This window comes from Branchiostoma lanceolatum, chromosome 10 (genome assembly GCF_035083965.1).
Source record: "Branchiostoma lanceolatum isolate klBraLanc5 chromosome 10, klBraLanc5.hap2, whole genome shotgun sequence".
Taxonomy (NCBI): Eukaryota; Metazoa; Chordata; class Leptocardii; order Amphioxiformes; family Branchiostomatidae; genus Branchiostoma; species Branchiostoma lanceolatum.
In genome coordinates this window covers 15,025,704-15,047,970 of record NC_089731.1, presented here as the reverse complement: position 1 = coordinate 15,047,970, position 22,267 = coordinate 15,025,704, and the positions used below count along the sequence as shown (strand labels likewise).

Here is a 22,267-nt window from a genome sequence, read left to right as displayed (position 1 = left end):
TCCAAACCCCCAATTAGACTACAAACACGAAATCAAAAGTGACAACAAGACTAAAAAGACACATAAAAATTCCAAGTGTATTAAGTCGTTGGATTAAATCCATTAATACAGAATAATTAAAGAAAATAAGAATACTAAAAATTGATAAAAAAACTAGACCTAATAATAAATCAATAAAAAAAGATTTAAGTTGTTATTATCATTATCATTATTCATTGTATAGAAATGATAGAAAATTTAAAAAAATTAAAAAAATAATGAAAAAAATTAAAACATTAAAAGTATCATTTTCTTAAATAATACCTAATAAAATGATGATAAACTAATAAAATTATCCATCATTAAAATCCATAACATATACCGTGGTAAAAACGGTAATCTCTCTTCCTCCATTCTAACCGGTCGTTACCCCCTAGGCTTCTAAATCTGTTGACATAACCATAGCATCGTATAATCAAACAGAAATGCGAACTGTATTCAAATATCTTAGCGTAACCGTCCTTTAATATCACCGTATTCTTTCCCTTTGTATAACTCGAGACCGGATCTTTCCATATTTGATGACCATCATTTTGATATCTGATGATAAGCCCTTATGAGCGCGTCATTGAGAGAACTCTAGTGCATCCTTTTTACACTTGTCGCCATTTGCGTTGGGCCGCAACGTTTAAAGTGGTCTGACAGTATTGGGCTCGTGACGACACATTTAGAAATTAGGACACAGCAAAGCGCCATCTGTCATCATCTGCAAACAACCACGAACCATTACTCTGAAGATGAACCATGAATTGGAATATTTCTATCTGTTTATTTGTATTTGATTCACAACTCGAAATTTGCAATTATATTATTATCTGTAGTAGTAGAATTTTTGAGGATCATATCCATTTCTCCCATTTTCGAGTTGTCATTTTTCCAGAAATGTCTTCATTTGCACAAACCATTACTCTGGGAATGGACCATGGATTGGAATATTTCTATCTGTTTATTTGAATGAAATTCACAACTTTTAGTCTCGAATTTTGCAAATATGTAATTTTCTGTCGAGGTATAACGTTTTGATGATCATATCCTTTTCTCCCATTTGTGAGTTCTCATTTTTTCCAGAAATGTCTTCATTTGCAGAAACCATTACTCTGGGGATGGACCATGGATTGGAATATTTGTATCTGTTTATTCGTGTGAGATTCACAACTTTTAGTCTCGAATTTGGCAAATATATAATTTTCTGTAGTAGTAGAAATTTTTGATGATCATATCATTTTGTCCCATTTTCAAGTTCTCATTTTTCCAGAAATGTCTTCGTTTGCACAAAACATCATTCTGAGGATGGACCACGGATTGGAATATTTGTATCTGTTTACTTGTATCAGATTCACAACGTTAAGTCTCGAATTTGGCAAATATATAATTTTCTGTAGTAGAACGTTTTGATGATCATATCATTTTCTCCCATTTTCGAGTTCTCCGTTTTTCCAGAAATGTCTTCATTCACACTAAAGAATCAAATGAAGGAAACTATGACAACGTTACAAGACAAGCCTCTTCTCCTTAAAGGCCTCTTCCTTAAAGGAATAAAAAGTAGGAGGCGTGTGATATGATTGACAGCTCATTCCTCTCCTATCGCCTCCCTCTTCGTTAAATGAGCCGTTCCAATTTCCCCCTACCCTGACATTAGTGCAGTACGGAAGCCTGTTATTTGCATACAGAGCGCCTCTGCAATCTGGACAGAGCTGGCTAAACGGCAGAGGAGGCTGACGAAAGTCAACGATAGCCTCGAGCTAAACGGAAACGGCCGAGGTTTTAGGGAAGCTACGATTCGTGGGACAAGATTGCTTTAGGAAGGAACTGTGCGATAAAGATAGTTGGTAGAAGCAAATCCCTTTATCCTGGCGAGATACGTACGCCGCAGCGTCTTCAGAATATCAGAGTGAAAGTGGATGGAAGTCTTACGACGCGGATGTGCCGTGGCAAGACGCACCAGGAAAACGCTTCGACGCTTCGACGAACTGGAAGAGGACCTTTGAAAGAAGACGTACCGTCAGCTGAATCTGAAGATGAACATTTTTGTCCAGGCGCTGCTTTGCTTGGCGGTACTTCGAGGTAAGTGAAATTTTGTGGTCTACACTTGTAGTATTAACAGTTCTGATTTGTTCTTTCCAACAGCACGCATCATCTACAGTAGCAGTAGAAACAGAAAGGTCTAGGATAGTTACAACGGCGTCGTTATGTCTAGGTGTACGTGACCTTTTTTAAGTAAATTAAAGCTAGAGACCTAATGGGCTTGGTACATTGGGAGCGATATATAATAGAACTGGGCGAGATGTTTGTTTGAGATAGGGGTTACACGGCCCCAGTAAAGTAGGGGTAATTTGGTTTTGCCTATCTGGGATCTCTGTATTGAGGGGTTAATGAGAAGGGAGATAAGAATTCTTTGTAATATGATTAAGAAAGGAAGTTTTGCGTCATCTTAGATATCAACTCTTAAGAGACAATAGAAAAAATGAGATAAAAAACAAGGTTGATCAAAGTTACAATGTGCCTAACATCGGGGAGTTAAAAGAGGTGAAAGAATTGTGTGAAAATAATAGAAAGAGTCTCTCGAGTCCAAGTCATGCATTACAGTAAGGTTTTAGATAAGGTTTTAGATAAGGTTTAAAGGCGCTCTTAAGATTTTTACGGGGTAGAATACGTGATTTAACTTAGACTATAAAACTACATTCTGAAAACACCCACCCAAGAGGAGAAAAAATTTGTCACTTTTTGTTATTTCACATACGAGTTCAATTCAACACATGACCTTGTTTGAAATGCAAGAATTGACATTTTGATGTTCAAAAAAAGATTTCCCTTTTCCACCGGATATTCAAGACATAAAAAGGAAAATAATGTGTTTGATGAAATAGCTTCAATTACCGTCCCTTTTATGCTTCGTATGAAACCACGGCAAACATAGTGTGATAAACAATTAACATTAAGTCGATACCATGTGGAAAAAACAGACCTGAAAGCTTTTAAAGGGTATCATTGACAGGGCACTTAACGTTTGAGATAATATGTAAAAGGCATATTGAAATTCGTCTTTCGGAAAAGACGTATGAAATTGAGTCCCCGGCCTCTAGCACGTTAAAAGGTACTACAACACACTCATTACTCAGATGGGTACCTACAGGCTGTACTTCAGATAAATGAATTCCAGGCATAGCCACTTTTGCACCTAACACGTCGTAGACCAAGACTTGTACCCTCCTACGCAGTCTGACACCAAAACTAGTCACAGTTCCAGAGGCTTCGGCCCGGACAAAAAATCAATACCGCTCCCTAATACATACCCCATTTTCTACTAGACTATTTTTCAAATGGTCAATCATATCTTTGTAAAATACTCAGACTTATCAAGAAGTCATTCAAGCTTTGCTCCAATGGCAATTCGCCCGTTCCTATCCACCTTATCTGATTGAAACTCCCTCCTTACATGTTGTACGTGCAGACCGACAAAATTGCTGAGACTAGCATTCACCGCACGCAAGTAAAGTCCTGTACCAGCGCATGTACACTGGAAAAACATAACCTTCAATCAGTCCAAGGACTGTGGGGACGAGATTACTCTAATCGTGTAAACCTCCTGTCGATTGAAGTCAATTCTGATTTCTGAAAGGTCAGCGCCCGGGGTCAGAGGGTCAACTGGGGACTACAGGATTTATGGGGAAGCCTTGATGAAGTTTGGGGAGTGAAGATGCCGCAGCTGGTCTAAGCAAGAATCTATTCTGCATGGTCAGCGGTGTGGAAACTCGCCTTCCAGCTCACTGAGCTTCATCTTATCCAATAAAATCAAGTGTAACAAGACGGTTAAGGTCAATACGAGGCAGGCCAGAAGTTTTGAACGTTAAGATAATTCAGTAACTTTTTCTCTGCTGTATTGATAGACCTCCGTCCTTTATCGTTTATCTTGTCAGAGGAACTCATTACGACCTATGGAACAAAGTAAGATCTATGGGGCCTGCAGTGATATACATCATACTTGCTGCCGTCCAAGTGAAATGATAGCTCTTACACATAGACAAGCAGTATAAAAATACGGTCATTTTGAATCAGAGTTAAACTGCAAATTGCCCCCACAATAAGTGGACTTACCCAAATTTTTTAACATAAGGTCATTAGATCATTAAAAATGCATTTGACAAGTTGTTTGCTTCAGTTCAAGTTGAATGTATTTATTCTTACTGCAGTCTTTGATAACATTCAAATATATTTTTGGAAAATCTGCGTCGTAACAGAGTCCGATACTTGTATAAGGCACTGGAAGTAAAATATGAAAAAATGCACTATTTTGTTGGTTGGGACTGTACGGAATGTACGGTAAAGATGCCAACTGCATTCTTCCGACATAAATCGTTTCTCGTGAAACAAATTAGTACTACTGGGATCACACCTCATAGGAATCAACAAGATTCAACACCCTGCCACTAGCAAACGAATGTTTATCAATCTCAAAGCAACATTAGGTAAGAAATCAACGTGCGTGCATTTCGTGCATATGACTTTCTAAAAATACTACTACCAACACACACAAGTTGAGTGCAAACAACATCCTCCCTAATTACTATGTATTACCACAATCTGGTCTTTCTGTTCCGTCCCTGGGGACTGTTTCAGACTGATTGCACGCGTTTTAATCAAGGAAACTGCGGAGACGGGGCCACTTAAGGCTTCTTTCTCAACATGTACGAGCTAAGGTGGGCTTTAAGAGAAACTGCCTGGTCGATAACTGGGAAGACGTTCGTCCTTTGTAAGAACCGACGGCGCGCATAGCTGCAATAGTTATCGATAAGAGAGCATGCTTGGGACGCGTGAATAAAAGATGGGGGAACGGATCCCTACATTACGGAGTTGAAGGCGCGTTGGGATGGTATTACACTAATAACACATCTTCCTAATTCCAGTAGAAAGCCTTTAAGCGTTAGTTGTTGTCACAACGGATTCCCAGATGTACGGGTTGCGTGTGGCGGCAACTTAAAGGGTTCATCTTGGGACCAGTGTTGGAAGGATGTTGTGGTCGATAGTGCGCATCTATATATGTATGTAGGACGGTTGAGAGCGATGTTTTCGACCTGTAACACAGTAATGGGTTCAGTGGTCGTCGGGTGTGAGTTTGTGCGAAATCACGCTCGCGTATTGAGTAGTTGCTAGCTGTTATCATGCGGCACCCTGACTCGAGAAGAGGGTGATAAAAATCTCTCAAAAATTCAAGACGAGTTTCTGTGTCGTATGGACAGTATAAGACTTTAAATTGTATTCACAGCGATTTCTCCTTATCACCGATACGACTTTTTCAAACACAAAAGTCTGTTGTCCCTTTTTGTTCTGTATTTAGAATACCGATGAAAATATCGTCTAAAACTATATTTGTAGCGTTGAAAAGTACGTGGAGTTGAATTGTCAGAACAGCATGCCCGGCAGTTCAACTCACCTATCCCCCTCCCTCTGGCGTACCTTAAGAAACAACGTGCTTATATCTCACATTACATCTGTCGGAGACTGTAATATCCGTATTGCTCTTCTAAATCCTAAATATTTTTGTAGTGTTGAAAATTACGTGGCGTTGAATTGACAGAACAGCTATCTCGGCAGTTCCACCTACCTCTCGTCCTCCATCTGGCGTACCTTATGAAACAACGTGCTTATATCTCACGTTACATCTGTCGGAGACCGTAATATCCGTATTGCTCTTCTAAATCCTACCAGGCTTTCGCAGGTCCCCTTCAATTACAGCTGAGAGGAGATAGATCCGCGGGATGTCATCTCGCTAAACCTCCTGACATCTTCACACCTCCGTATTTGTGGGTAATAACACTAGTTGAATGTCTAATATAGGCCAGATTTGTTTGGTTGTCTGTTTCACGCCTTGTTATCTCGATGAAAAAAGATTTTTTCATGGATATATTGTTTTTCGTGTGTGTTTGTGTGTGTGTATGTTTGTGCGTCCGGATGCTTAAAGTCAGCATAACTGAAGAACGTCTAGATCGATTGTAATGATATTTGGTATGTGGGTAGGTGTTGGGAGGAGAATGGTCAAGGTCGATTTTTGGCACCCTGGTATGTGTCACTGATACTGCAATGGCGTATTTGTCAAAATCTTCTAACAGAACGTGTGTCACCTGTCACTTTTGAAACTGGGTCATATGTCCTCAGGGACCCAAAAGGTTTTGGTCATACCACAGAGGGATATAGAATTGGTAGGTAACTGGAACTTCATACTTGAAAGATGTCTCTGGCAAATAAAAAACACAGATTATAAAAAAAAAGATTCATGGAGATTTGGGGTCTTCAGACTCTTGTTGAAGCAGTTGCGCTGCTATCATAATGGATAGTCTGTTTTTGATCTATTTGAAATAAACTTAAAGTATACCAGTGACATGGACTTTCATCTATAATTTACGTAAAAAATTGGTTACTTTTCTGAAAACATCTATGTAATATCTAAATCATTTTTTGATCTATTTGAAGTATACTTAAAGTACCAGTGACATGGAATTTCATCTATCATTTACTTAAAACATGGTGACTTTTCTAAGAACATCTATGTAATCGTTAAATCAATTGTCTAATGTGTTCTCTATGGTGTGACAAATTAGCAACTGGCCGTGACGTCACAGATAGGACCCCTTGCCATACTAGATAATGGGGGGTTATTTCCGTGACGTCACGAACCGTTGTTAATTTGTCCCACCAAAGAAGACACAGTGAATACTTAATTTAAAGATTACATATGATTTTTTTCCAGAAAATGCCAAATTGTTACTTGATTTTTACGATAGAGAAAATTTTATTTTACTGGCACTTTAAGAATGTACATCTTATGGAATACTATATGCTTTCCTGCCGTAGATATACGTGAGTCACACTTGAATAGCGTCAAACTACTTAAAGTTTTGGTGATCTTTTTATAATCCATAGACACAGTGTACTTGTTCGCGCGAAGTTACAATTTGAAAGACTACACATATGCATCCTTTGAGAAATATGTCCTTCAAGTTGGTTATCTCTTGCAATTGCTCCATAATGCCATAGCTGGTACTAATGCCAGAGGACAAAAAAGGATAGATAAAGACAGGATCAATTTTGCAAGACTTCATCTGACAATTTTGTTAGAAATATATGCTACTGCTTTTGTAATATGTCCTACAGTATATGTCCACAGAGCAAATATGTTTATTTCAAGTACTTTTTTCTCATTTCGACTGCGAGGATTAAGTCAAACTTGATGTATCGTGGTGTTAGTACAAGCTGTCTCTGGGGCCCGCTGCACTCTGCGCACGCTGTTCTGAAACAGTAATTAAAGAAAACATATCGTCCACGTCAAGAAGGGAAAATCCCTCGGACACAGGCCAATCAAGGTCCCTCTGACTAATCAAGCGCATCCTTTCAACAAGATAGATGACTCCCTAGACAGCTATGTTAGCGCGCCGGTGATTCGTGGGTCATTGGTCTTCCACGTCATACACGTACAGCACTGTTGAGCTGCTGAAAGTTTTTTTTGGTGAGTACGTGAAATGAAAGACTACTCATTCTTGAATAAAAATACTCTTTTTATACAACCAAGAGACATATTCCACCAACGACCATCTGTCACCTACTTCAAGGCAATTCTGACTGGTTCACATAGTAATGCAACACAGGTGTTGCTGCTTCAATACATAATAATGAGATGCATTCCCAAACGCAATTATCAAAAAAAGTATTTACATATGTACAATCACAGGGGATGACATCACTATGCGGTCCCAACCGTACAGAACTGTAACACATACACACACACAACAGTCATTACTCATTCTTCTTTGACATTTGCTGGAGACTACAATACACCCACTTTAAACGCCCACATCATTGTTAGTATGTTCGCACCCACAAGAACGGATTGTATCATACACTGTTGATCCATCTACCCTACTCTGCTACAAGGGAAGCTTTAAGGCTCAGGAGTAGACTCAATATGAAGGGAAAACTTTCTTTGGCAATCATAAGATGAAAATTGAAGTTATGAGAGTGGTTGGGACGTTTGATCGCACCGTAGGAATGAGTATTGGAACTCTCTAGGAGACGGCTGCAAATTTATATGTACGGGAATGAAGATTTCCCCCAAGCATTGGATCATGAAACCGTCATCTAAAATCAATTTATATTCATTATCTTCCTCCGAATAATCCATCAAAAGAACGCTGGTGCGTCTATACACACACCATATCGCGGTAATAACTACTTTGATATACTTCTCGGAATTACCCCCAAAGTTAATGAGATTGTAACATAGATGCATCACTTATCTTACATGTGAGCCCTCCGTGACTCCAAATCTTACACGTTTCTTCACTGTCTGCTGGCGAACCGTTGCAAAGTTATAACGCAATTATGATATAACGTTAATTGCAACCGCGCATGCATAATGTGAAGAACCGTATTATCACGGTTTGTGGAAAGGGAGTAATTTTCTCGTCAAATCGTGCCTTTCTGACACGCTAGGTTCCCCTTTGGTACCCTCCGCTCATTTGTCAATTATTGTTACCAGAAAGATTTGCAAATGAGCGACGAATAAAGATTAACGAAAATTCAAAACATCCGAACTGCAATAACCTAGATATAATAGCTTGGGTTGACGGTTTAGACGTTATTACACTGATAACAAAATGAAACGCCAATGAATTGACGGAATTCTAGCGCCAAGATTGCCATCGCTGAAATCACAAGGGTTATTCTAATGATGTTTAATCAGGCTGGGGTTGTAATTAATCGGGGAGACAGATGTGGGGATTGGAGGCTGGCGCCGGATGGAGCGATACCATCGTCTGCCGCGAGGTTTGTATCCAGAGACAAAGTCCGCTCGTTACGCCCAGATGATTTTACGACAATTTACCAACAGGACACTGTTAGGGACAGTGCAATGTCATCTCTGGAGGGGTGCTCTATCGTAGGAGTTTGTTTTGCATCTAGCAAAGATAATCCCGGCAGCGGAAAACGCCTTCCGCCCCGTAGAGCGCCCGGTCTATTACACCCGGCCTAACGACAATCTATATAGTATTCTAGACTGAATTCCAGGTTAGGTAGGCCTAGGGTTGGAGTTATCTGGACATGTTCTCGATGTAACGTTCGAACGCGTTATACGTTAACGCATGTTGAAATTTGGCGGTTTATAGGACATTAGAGACAAACCACCACCATAATCGTCCTAAATACGTCCCACGCATCGGTTTACGCCCAGATGAACACAGTTAAAATTGTAAAACATTCAGTAAAACACCAATATCCGTTGGTACAGTAACATATGCCAACAATTCCAAAAAAAGAAGGAAAATCCTGTCAGCAGTGGGAAAATCTGTACTGCTGACAGGATCATCCTGTCAGCAGTAGAAAAATTTGCACTGCTTTCAGGATGATCCTGTCAGTAGTGCAATTTTTTCTACTGATGATCCTGTCAGCAATGCAAATTGTTCTACTGCTGACAGGATGATCCTGCCAATAGCCTTAGGCTTTGATGACAATTCACAAACAGGTATGCATGCTGCCAGGGATGGTGCAATGTCATCTGGAAAGGGGCTCTATTGTAGCTTTTTTATTGTGCATTTGGGAAAACAAAATGAACGCCCTTATTTTCCGTAATCACTCCCAACCCGACCGTTTAAGTTTACACTCGGATTCCATCAAACGGTTCAGTGCGGATCCCCCTTTAACACCCTCCTCTCTCATATATCCATGGAGTGCGGTATAAACTCTTGCATCGTAAAAATTTCCACAACATTAATGACTTCTTGAATGTGCTTCCCTCTAACTTAAAAACTGATTCAGTAATGAAAATTTCTGTCTTATGAAAAATACCTAAACTTACCGTCAATATTCTCAAAATAAGAGTGTAGGCTTTTGCATTTACTGCTTATCATACGTTAATAAACAGTGTATGTTGTTACAGTGTATGGTTTGAGATGCCTTTTGAATGTCATGACATGCAGCCTAATCTGCTATTTCGTCTCTCTATAATTTCTCTCTATAAACTTTGTATGTTACGAAAAATAACAAACCGTATCGTCAAAATACTGAGAAATAAGAAAGTGCATGCATGATTTTGTATTTACTGCTTATTATACGTTAATAAACAGTGTATGTTGTTACAGTGTATGGTTTGAGATGCCTTTTAAATGTCCTGACATACAGTCTTATCTGCTATTTCGTCTCTCTATAATTTCTCTCTATAAACTTTGTATCTCATGAAAAATAACAAAACATATCGTCAATATGCTAAATATAATACATGGTTTGATGTGCCTTTAAATGTCCTGACATGCAGGCTTATCTGTTATTTGGTCTCTCTATCATTTCTCTCTATAAACTTTTTTCATATAAAATATAACAAACCGTACCGTATACATACTAAGAAATAAAAGAGTGAAGTATTTTGCATTTACTGCTTATAATACGTTAATAAACAGTGCATATTGTTACAGTGTATGGTTTGATATGCATTTTAAATGCCATGACATGCAGTCTAATCTGCTATATGGTCCGTCTATCATTTCTCTCTATAAACTTTGTATCTCATGAAAAATAACAAACCGTACCGTATATAAGCTAAGAAATAAAAGAGTACAGTATTTTGCATCCACTGCTTATTATACGTTAATCAACAGTGTATGTTGTTACAGTGTATGGTTTGATATGCCATTTAAATGTCATGACATTGCAGTCTAGTCTGCTATTTTGTCCCTCTATCATTTCTGTCTAGAAAATTTTTATCCTATGAAAAATAACAAACCTTACTGTCACTATACTAAAAAATAAGATAGTGTAGGATTTTACATTCACTGTTTGTTATACGTTAATAAACAGTGCATGTTTTTTCGGTGCATGGTTTGACGCGCCTTTTGAATGTCATGACATGCAGTCTTATCTGCTATTTGGTCTCTCATTTCTCTATGTGATTGATTTGATATTTGTATCTCATGAATAAGAAACGTATCGTAAATATGGTAAGGAAGGAAAGAGTGTGTAGGATTCTGCATTTACTGCTTATAACACGTTAATAAACAGTGCATGTTGTTACAGTATATGGTTTGATATGCCTTTTATATCCACTGACATATACTCTTCTCAGCTTTCTCGTCTCATCGACCTGTACAAAGCTTCATCTGATAGATTGTCGGTCTCCCTGCCCTTTTATTCTCTTACCCGTCCAACCTGGAACAGATGCTTTCCCTCATAAAAACACCGCGAACATTTCTGCACCTACAGTATACTCTTCTCAGCTATTTTGTCTCATCGACCTGTACGAAGCTTCACCTGATAGAATGTCAGTCTCCTTGCCCTTTTATTCTCCTACCCGTCCCACCTGGAACAGATGCTTTCCCCCATAAAAACACCGCGAACATTTCTGCACCTACAGTATACTCTTCTCAGCTATTTTGTCTCATCGACCTGTACGAAGCTTCACCTGATAGAATGTCAGTCTCCTTGCCCTTTTATTCTCCTACCCGTCCCACCTGGAACAGATGCTTTCCCCCATAAAAACACCGCGAACATTTCTGCACCTACAGTATACTCTTCTCAGCTATTTTGTCTCATCGACCTGTACAAAGCTTCACCTGATAGATTGTCAGTCTCCTTGCCCTTTTATTCTCCTACCCGTCCCACCTGGAACAGATGCTTTCCCTCATAAAAACACCGCGAACATTTCTGCATGTACAGTATACTCTTCTCTGCTTTCTCGTCTCATCGACCTGTACGAAGATTCACCTGATAGATTGTCAGTCTCCTTGCCCTTCTATTTTCTTACCCGTCCAGCCTGGAGCAGATGCTTTCCCCCATAAAAACACCGCGAACATTTCTGCATTGACAGTATACTCTTCTCTACTATTTCGTCTCATCGACCTGTACAAAGCTTCACCTGATAGATTGTCAGTCTCCTTGCCCTTCTATTCTCCAACCCGTCCCACCTGGAGCAGATGCCTTTTCCCCATAAAAAACACCGCGAACATTTCTGCATTTACAGTATACTCTTCTCTGCTATCTCGTCGCATCGACCTAGTGTACGAAGCTTCATCTGATAGATTGTCAGTCTCCTTGCCCTTTTATTTTCTTACCCGTCCAACCTGGAGCAGATGCTTTCCCCCATAAAAACACCGCGAACATTTCTGTATTTACAGTATACTCTTCTCTGCTATCTTGTGTCATCGACCTGTACGAAGATTCACCTGATAGATTGTCAGTATCCTTGCCCTTTTATTCTCCTACCCTTCCCACCTGGAGCAGATGCTTTCCCCCATAAAAACACCGCGAACATTTCTGTATTTACGGTATACTCTTCTCAGCTTTCTCGTCTCATCGACCTGTACAAAGCTTCACCTGATAGATTGTCAGTATCCTTGCCCTTTTATTTTCCTACCCCTCCCACCTGGAGCAGATGCTTTTCTCCATTAAGCACCTGACTTTAACTGACACAATATGTCAGACATGGTGTCTCCACACGGCGATAACTCCGGTTCGCTGCGGGGGGAAAAATCACCCAAGTGTGGAGGACAACGTATTGATCTTACACAGGAGTTAGATAACGTTGCCTGGCGACTATGGGGGAGACTGAACAGTTACAACAAGGTCGCATATCAGGGGGCCAAAATCGACCTTGAACTTCGGCTTGACAGCACCCACCCACATACCAAATATCATCATAATCCATCAAGAGGTTCTTGAGTTATGCTGACTAGAGTAGTCCGGAAACACAAACAGACAGACAAACAAACAGACAAACAAACAAACAAACAAACAAACAGACAGAAAACACCCAAAACTATATGTCCATTTTCATGGAGATAATAAATGCCAGTAATGCATGTAGCCCTACGTTGAAGTGAAGAAAAAGAAGGTGTCATTATCTCAGGAATCAAAACATCAGACTACAAAAACTTCCCCTCAAATACTAACCAGTTATGTCAACTGTCATCAGATTCATTCCTGACTAACTCTATACGACTATACTCCAGATACCCCCCCCCCCCCCCCATAAGAGCCCTTGGATAGGTCCTACAGGCTTCAGACACCCAGTTGAAGACCATCCCACTATATCAGGGGGGTGAAAACCCACAAGGTAGAGAAAGACCATTTTTAAAAACTAATTCAGCAAACACAGAGTCTATCCTACCACAACCCATCCTATACTGGCCAGATTTCACATAAAAATACCACCAGAAAACGGTTTTCAATGGTTTAAACCAGTGGTTTTTACTTGGGTCTCTGGTCTCTCATCGTGGGGTCTAGGCGCAGGCGCTAACTGTTAAGTCTCCCCTATGGATAGAGGGGGGGGGGGTATTAATGACAATGACAATGAAATTTATTGCATATTATCACATGGCCAGATGGTGTCGACCAATCAGAAGCCTCCATTGCCCACAATAAGTGGTCTGTTATCACGCCATAACACACCACTTATTGACGTCATGCCATAACAAAACCGTTGCATTTTGTAGATGGGGGTATTTTTTTGATGAATCTTTTTCTTAACCTTGTTTAAAATATCTTTATTGTCTTACAATTCCCCCAAATGTCCTAAGAATACATAAAGAATTCATGAAAAAAGGAAAAAAGGAAAAAAATTCAATTCAAGTAAAATTCAAACGGAAGGACTAAAAACAATATTTTTCACACCCCCGCCGTCAAAGTGGAACCGGCCCAGACGATCGTTCGCAGAACGCGTTCGAACGTCCGCCATAAGAGTACCACAGTTTTTCGTCGAGGAACTGTCAGACGCCGACTTAGAGTCAGTTTTCGGGTCATGGGAAGTTGTGGAAGACGCCCAGGAACATACTTCAGCGGTTGGGGGGCAAGGAAGCTGACGAGTGTGACCAACAAGAAGCAGCGGGCACACAGAGTCCCCTCCCCACTCATCACATTGTATTTCCCGAAGTAGCAAATCATGGCAGACAAAGAAATCGCCCATGAAACCTCCTACGTTTCTACCCAAGAGGACCCCAGACCGGTATGTTCACGTTTCTGAGGGGTTTTACCTGACGAAAATTAAAAAATGTTACTGGCAAAGTGATGTCGCGATGTCGTCTTGTTCAAAACAAACGCCCCCCTCCCCATGGCCCAAGTCACGAACACGTAACTTCCCGAAACCGGTGTGTTGGCATCGAAAGAATTACGGTCAAAATCGCCCAACTTCTTACAGGTTTGTACCTACAATGATCTTGGCTCGATATGTGTACGCTTCTGTGGGATTTTTTTTCTCCGGCTTGAGTAATGATTATCCGGGGAGTCCAACTACAACTTGCGGCAAAGGGGACTACGGTAAACATGTACGATTCTTACCACACCTAGGCGTCTAACAACCTGTCAATTTATAACCGTGTGGGCTCGAAGACAAGTCACCGCTTGTTTACATTGGATTATATGAAGATCATATGTACAATGGATTGATTTTACATGTATAGTATTAAATAAAGAATCTATGTATTATACAGAAATTTGTCTCTCTTATATGGGTCAGTTTGGATAGGCTATGTGATAATAACGTTAATGACCCGCCTGTTCCTCGGTGTATATGGTGTCATAACGCCTGGTCATGTGCTATAACCACCTCATAAAACCACCTCGTTCGCTTCGCTCACTTGGTGGTTTTATTCGGTGGTTATAGCACATGACCAGGCGTTATGACACCATATACACCTCGGGGCGGGTCATTAACCCTTAATTCATGCCCAATATCCAGCATTTGTGCACTTGGGATAATGCACTACCCGGACGAACAACATTTAGTTACTGTACTAAAACAACAGTAGCTAATTGAACTATTAGCATACAACCAAGACATCCTAAATTGTCTTAACCTCATTAACATATCTATTCAGAGTTTTGGTATAAAACCTGGTTTTCCAGTCCTATCCGTAGCCATTGACGAAAGACTGCGGATGCTGTCTGAAACGTCTGACTGTTTCAAAGTTTTATCCAGTTGCTTGAGTAATGATTTTTGCCGTATTCTGTAATTAGAACTGCTCGTTGCGCCCCTATGGCCATAAACTTTGTTTCGGTATTTTATTGTATTTCACATAAAATCAAAGCTAGAAACTTCCTCTGATGAGACATTTACGATGTTCGCGTCGACTAGGGGCTTACGCTACGGGAACATGGTATCTACTAGATTATATCATAAACTTTTATAACAAGATATTCAACTTTCAACTTTAAAGGCACCCAGAGCATTTTCTGGGGCTTAAAGGCATCCAGAGTTTTTCGTGAGGCTTGAAACTTGAATGAAAAAACTCTAATTTCTAGTCATTCCTACACATAGTAAGTTTCAACAACACTATACCATTACATATCGACATTAAAGGAGCAAAGATACGATGTCGTTGCGTGGTGAGAACTGATAAAAAAAAAAACAAGCGACAAGAGACTGATCCTGACTGTCCATCAAAATTAGCGGTTCGACCAATGAGAGAGTGACTGCATGTCCGTCAAATATTTGAATTTTGTTTCTATTTTGCATTTCTACGTTTTTACGGAGGTGGGCGGGGCTATGGGATCGGTCAATTACACTGGGCGCGTGAAACTATAGAGTTCTCTGTAGCTTAGTTCGTGCCGCTTTTGAGCACTTTTGATATGAAATTATCACGCAAATGTGTTAATCAGTGGCATTAAACGTCAATTTCATAAAAATTACAGCAACTAGAATATTTCCAATTTTCAAGCCTCATAAAATGCTCTGGGTGCCTTTGAATCATATGAACTTTGTCGATAGTCTATGACTTCCTGCCCTGTTTTGTTGTATCATCATCATAAAAGGAACTCTTTACATGTTGATATGATAGTATCGCAAATTTGTATTAGTTTCTCTACGTCGCCATTATTGCTCATTGGTACTGCGTGGTTATGATATACTGCTATGTACAATTTCAGCTTTACAAAGTAAAACTTTTCTCAATAAACCGACTTTGTTCACTCGTAGTATTCTGTATCAATTGAACCAACGGTGTTAACCCTTTCAGTACAGTACGCCCAGTAGAAAGATAAAGACGAAACAAATAGACTCCAAAATGCTTACACGCAACAAAACTAGTATTTAAGGATAGCTGTGCGCTTTTACGGGGGATAAAAGAAAGTAGAAATTTATTGCAGCGGGCTATAAAAGATGGCAATAACACTGGTATATAGCATGATTCACCAGACATTGATCGAGGGAATTCCTGAAGAAGAAATCTCGGTTTACAACTGACTTTGCAAGTGTGGATCATTTTGAAGTGCAGAGATATCCGTCTCTGAGGGAGTGTATACATTACAACAAATCCTCTATCGTGTCGGGAAAATCCGGTTACGAGCTGATAATGGAAGAGGCGAGGAGGCTGTCAGCGGAAAATAAGTTCTGATTTACCGCTTATTGATCGAGGGATTCCAAGATTATCCAGTTTTCTCCCCGAAGATACGACGTGCTTATAACCTGTGTTGCTGTGATGTGTATGGATCGGTGGGGGTACGTGAGCGATGAGGTATTACGCGAACAAAACACGTCTGACTAGCCTGTCAATCAAAATGGCGTCTCTAGGAATTAGCAAGAAGGGTCAAGGATTTGTGATACAAACTTTATTTTATCTGACGAAAAGCCTCGGAATTGCACGAGATACATGTCCCCGTGGCGCAAGCGGTAACGCAACCCCGCTGCTTCGCCATCTGGATCAAATTCCATGGATACTAGGGCCCGAGTTCGATCGTAGATCATCGTAGTGGTCGACTCTAGCTCGGACATTTTAAGGGATTGCACTCGTCATTTCGGATGGTGACGTAAAGCCGGCGGCCCCGTGTGTGAGGGAGCTTCAGGCATTAGCCTCAAGCGTCAAACCTCTGCACGTAAAAGAACCCAACACACTTATCGAGAAGAGTAGGGATGACCCGGTGTGCTTGGCCAAGCCGTAGCGAAGCCACATTGCACTACCACTAGCTACTTGAAACAGCATCATTCTTCACCTCAAATGAGGATGCCTTGAAACGAAAACGAAAGAAGGTAGTCTTAAAAGCTGTTTTGTATGCAGTGTCTCGACACGCTATAGACTCTACTAATGGACTCGTATTTGCATGCATCTATGGGGTTTGTAACATCTAGTGCGCCTCTGCATATCATTAAACGTTTAAGGTCAAGGAAGGTTGCACGTTTAATTCATGGCTGAAAGCCTTTAACCATAAACAAACGATAATCGGAACAAAATGACAGTGATTTGATATTCGTTATACCCACAAGGAATATCTGTCAATATTAAATGAGTGCGTGACCTAGAGAGCTTTGTAGTGACAGTTTCTTCTCCATAATGGTTCCATAGATATAATTCCTACAATTATATTCCATTTAAGCAATCATCTTTCTTTATGTAACCGTTATCAGTTTTCAACAGTAGTACGAGACGCTTCACTTAAACTCAAAATATGACACTAACTTCTGAACAGTCTACTGAATATCCTAAATAGAATAGTGCATCATAGGTGTAGATGGCATCGAAAGACTTGTTGGCTGCATAATGCAAATGTGAAGATCAATAAAAAAATGCATAATTGCAACTGGGTACCTCACGGCTTTTTATGATTACTTCGTAAATATTACTAGTTTCACTTGCAGCGTGTTGTAGCGATAGTAAATAATTTTACGTCTTTGTATTAAATTACAGGATGTCTGTGCCAGTCGTCTATCGGACTGACTCTACCGGACACCGTGAACACCATAGCCGGGGATCCAGTTACCCTACCCGCCACTTTCCGTACTGATCGCCGCATCGCGACCATTACTTGGACCAAAGTTGAGAAAAATGCTGACAGAGAAACAAGAACTCCCATTCTCACGAACATACCCATGATGGCCTCGACTGAAGCCCACGGCTCATATGAAGGAAGGGTGGAATTGGTCGGGAAGGCCTCCTTGAAGATTGAACGGACCACTGCTGAAGACCAAGGGCGGTATGTTCTCCAATTGATAGGGCAAGGAATCGGAACAGAGGAGGGATTCGTCGAGCTGAATGTTATGGGTAAATAACATTATCATACTTAAGGGAAATAGTATTGGACAACCGAAAATAATTTCATATAGGTTGATAGAATATAGGATATAGGAGATTATTTTTACACAACCAGGTAATCTCACTTGCTAACGTTTCGGTGTCTATCAGACACCTTCTTGAGAAGACATGAAGCAGAAGCTCTGAAGAAGTTGTCTGATAGACACCGAAACGTAAGCAGGTGAGATTACCTGGTTGTGTAAAAAGAATCTCCTATATCCAGTAGTGGACAACCTCAAGTCAACCTTACACACTCACGCCATATCCTCAGAAAAGATCCTTTCTTGGTGAAGGTTCTTGGACTGGTGTACAGGATCTCCTCTGAGTCTCGCTACAGCGTCTTTTCTGAAGATGTGGCGTGAGTGTGTAAGGCTGACTTGAGGTTGCCCAATACTATTTGCCTAAGTTATTACAAAAGGTATAACGAATGGTTAGACCTCGCAAAAATGCCTCATCACATATTTGCTTATACTTGATGGTGCATACAGAGATGAATCGTAACAAAAAGGCTTTACATTGGTTCCAGATTCTCCTAAAAAAGTATAATATACAGGAATTGTCTGGCATAGCTAGATGACCTTATCATAAACACAAAGGGAGGAAATACCCGAGCTTTAGTAAAAACCCAACATTCCATGGAACCACAACGCAAAAGAATAATGCCCTACCTGGTAATAGGATTTACCCTTCGTTATGGTGGCTTTAGAGGATTATGTTATCGTTCTAAATCTATATTTAATGGGGCGATGGTATCAAGTTTTTTTTGGTATCAGCTCGGCCATCCTGTCCTTAATTGCGTGGAACAGAAGTGGTATCTGGTTCGTTCATCAGGATCAATCCGTTCGGATCTGACAAGTTGTTTATCATTTTGTGTTACATTAGATTATCACCGTCCCATGACAGGGACTTCCGTCCGTGTCGCATCCTGTAATTAATCTTGACTGAAGGGTTTTGTCCGGAAACGTCCCTTCATGTGATCATAATTGATTGATTACAGGTTGTATTTGATATTCGTGGTGAATCAGCAAACATATTATTTAGTCTTACTTCATGAAATCGAATTTTCATTTATAGTCCTTGTTTGTTTGTTTATTTTTATTTAACCAGGGGAATCATGTCGCCAGCTGGCGATTTTCATTGAGCCCTGGGGGGAAACCCCAAACAAAGTTGTTTACATACATAAAATTCAAACAAGGTTGCAAGAAATAACAAAACATTATGCGAACTACAAATTGACATAAAACCGGAGTACGTTAGATAACATAAACATAATATCATATAACCAAATAAGTGCCTTGACATAATGTACTAATAACAAAACATAATAAAATGAAATCAGGTTGAAATCAGGATTTGAATTTGCATATCAATGTCCATATGTAGAGTGAATATAAAGTTAAGGGAGAAGATTTAGATTTCCACTTCGTAACTGCTTGATTCTCATATTTTGCGGATGAACAAAAATTTTTGCAAAAATGCCGAAACATTGTGTGACAAAGGATACTGAATACCATGTGGTCTTCTGAATGCTGCAGTTCCACCGAAAATCGCAGCGGGGCCTTCCGACCCTGTGATGGCAGCCAGCGGAAGATCGGCAACTCTAACGTGCTCAGTCACAGAAGCGAAGCCAAATATCACATCACTGCACTGGGAGAAAGACGGGGCGTTGATTGACAGCTCAAGATTGGTCACCAAGTATTCCGGTGGGAATCTGCAGTCGACGAATCTGGTGATACATTTCGTGACCAGGGGTGACGCAGGTGTATACAAGTGCATCGCAGATCACGTGGTCCGTAGAGTCAGCGCTGCATTGGCCGTTCGGGTGTTGTGTGAGTTGCTCTTGTCAAATTTTTCTCTTCTAATCACCTCTAAGTAACATGTATTTAGGCTATCAATATGTTTCTAATTAGATGTACAATTTAGAGTAGAGTAAAATTTCAACTGTCTTTTGTCTGTTTGTAATTCTCGTTTTGTCGACGTATGATATTTGGTACGCTAAAAGTAGTTAGTCAAGCAACTAGATAAAATTCTAAACATTTTATCCAGTTGCTTGAGTTACTATTTTGGGCCTATCTTATTACCTGGATGTCTAACCTTCATCAACGTATGATATTTGGTGTTCCTTTTTTTGAAAAGCTGAAGGAATGCCATGGATTCAAATGTAGCCTACATTCTTACTACATTAAATTCCTAGAATTTCACATTTTGTAATCCGTCCTATGACAAGGTCTGTTTCCATATTTTGTCAGATCCCGCCACTATTCTGAGCATTTCGGACTCCCAGACTGTTTCCGTCTCGGACCGCGTCACTCTACAATGCGTGGCGGAGGGAAACCCTCCTCCCAACATCACGTGGACAAGGAACGGAGTGCGCCTGCGCGGGACCACGAAGAGCGTGTCACGTGACGTCCGCGCAGAATCTGTAGTGCTGGATGACGTCACGGTGAACGCCAGCGGTATCTACGCATGCACAGCGGCCAACTCTGTTGGGAAGAGCGACCTTAAGTCTGTAGAAGTAATAGTTCAAGGTAGGTCTGAGTTGATAACAATAACTTTGCACAATAGTTGTACGAGGTACAAAGTATGCATGGTACATAACTACAGTTCCAAAAGGCTAATCTACTTGATACAAGAGTGTGTAGTATGGGATGAGAATTGGATTTTAAAGGAAGACATCATCGTTTTCAACTGTCTCAGAAAAAGACGTCGGATTAACCCAATAAATAGATAATTAAGTTGAAATTTAGAGTCAGCATTTAGACTAAAGTAGAATTGTTGTGACGACTGAAGCTCACATTTTGGTGCCTATCTCAAATGAACTTTATTTCTGTGAGAGAAAAAATGGAATATTAATTTCAGGTTCCCAGTCTTGGCTGGACGACAGCAGTATAGCGATCCTTGTGGGTGCCATCGCGGGCGGTCTTTGGCTCGCTATCTGTATAGGCCTGGCGGTGTACTTCGTCAGACGGCGGCGGAGCAGACAGGACAAGAAGCGGTTCGCCTTCTACTACAACATGGGGCGGAAACAACCGGACGGGACGGACGGGAAGACGGGGGAGGAGACACTAGAAGTGACCCGTCACCCACACCTCAAACTACCAGGTAACATTCATTAGAATCACTCCGCCAGGTTACATAAATCCGCCATTTTGAAAACAGTGGGTTTGAGAGATCTCAAGTGCAGCATTCCCCATGTTATGCACAGTTTAGATATACTGGAGTGTATCATACTGGGGAATCATGGGTTGGAAATATGTTTGGCGTATGTATTCAGGGTGGCGGAATTATGTACCCTAGTGGAATTATGTTAGTAGATGTTATACATTCACCAACTCAACATTCTTAGAAAGTTTTCCCAATCCGTCGCATCACATGTACATACTAGTCAATACATTTACGTTATTTTCCAACAGGTACTAACTTTGTACGTTGGGTTGGAAATATGTTTGGCGTATCTTTTCAGGGTGGCGGAATTATGTACCCTAGTGGAATTATGTTAGTAGATGTTATACATTCAACAACTCAACATTCTTAGAAAGTTTTCCCAATCCGTCGCATCATATGTACATACTAGTCAATACATTTACGTTATTTTCCAACAGGTACTAACTTTGTATGTTGAATTTTCTTTTACTACGATGCAGCCAAACCAGTTGCAGGGGCTCCTACGTACGGCGGGATAGATACAATGCGCCGGACTAAGGGAAAAGGTGCGTTTCTCTGCGGTGTTAGGCATTTCTATGTCGTGCTCATCCATTCTGCAGCAGTCAAGATGGCGATCAATGGAAAATAGTCAGACATGCCAAATGTTTAAAGGCCATTCAAGCGTTGACCTAAATGGCACAAACGTAAGAGGTTATCAAATTGAAAGTGGCTACAGACGTGTTATCTTTAAAGAATAAGGTTAACGACGTCCTGTTGCAGAAACCAGACTAAAAGCATTTTCTTGTCAATGATTGTTGGTGTATAGACTTGTGATTTAACTGCAGTTATAACAAACTTCGCAAGGGGTCGTCAGTAACACGTTCAGGAACTGGTGAAAACTGGTGTTCCCACCTCTTACAGTGCGTCGTTATGGCCTGGTCCTGTACACCTACCACCCACAGGAGGACAACGAGTTGTATCTGGAGATTGATGACGTCATCGAGGTGCTGGAGGGGGAAGATGGCGGCTGGTGCTTGGGTTACCTGAGG

General features: G+C 40.5%; 1 protein-coding gene across 1 annotated transcript; it reads left to right on the top strand.

Moving 5' to 3' along the window:
- The first annotated feature begins 1,697 nt into the window (after positions 1–1,697).
- Positions 1,698–21,867, top strand: LOC136443001 (nectin-4-like). Its single transcript, XM_066440046.1, has 6 exons — positions 1,698–2,103; positions 17,691–18,044; positions 19,610–19,903; positions 20,324–20,602; positions 20,934–21,176; positions 21,719–21,867. The coding sequence occupies exons 1-6, from the start codon at positions 2,058–2,060 to the stop codon at positions 21,865–21,867; spliced, it is 1,365 nt and encodes a 454-aa protein (XP_066296143.1). The 5' UTR covers positions 1,698–2,057.
- Positions 21,868–22,267: the final 400 nt, after the last annotated feature.

Excerpts from the sequence above, each read along its gene's own strand:
- LOC136443001 (XM_066440046.1), top strand. The coding sequence starts at position 2,058 with ATGAACATTTTTGTCCAGGCGCTGCTTTGCTTGGCGGTACTTCGAG. Across the intron at positions 19,904-20,323 it reads ATTGGCCGTTCGGGTGTTGT|ATCCCGCCACTATTCTGAGC; the intron begins GTGAGTTGCTCT and ends ATATTTTGTCAG. Across the intron at positions 20,603-20,933 it reads TGTAGAAGTAATAGTTCAAG|GTTCCCAGTCTTGGCTGGAC; the intron begins GTAGGTCTGAGT and ends TATTAATTTCAG.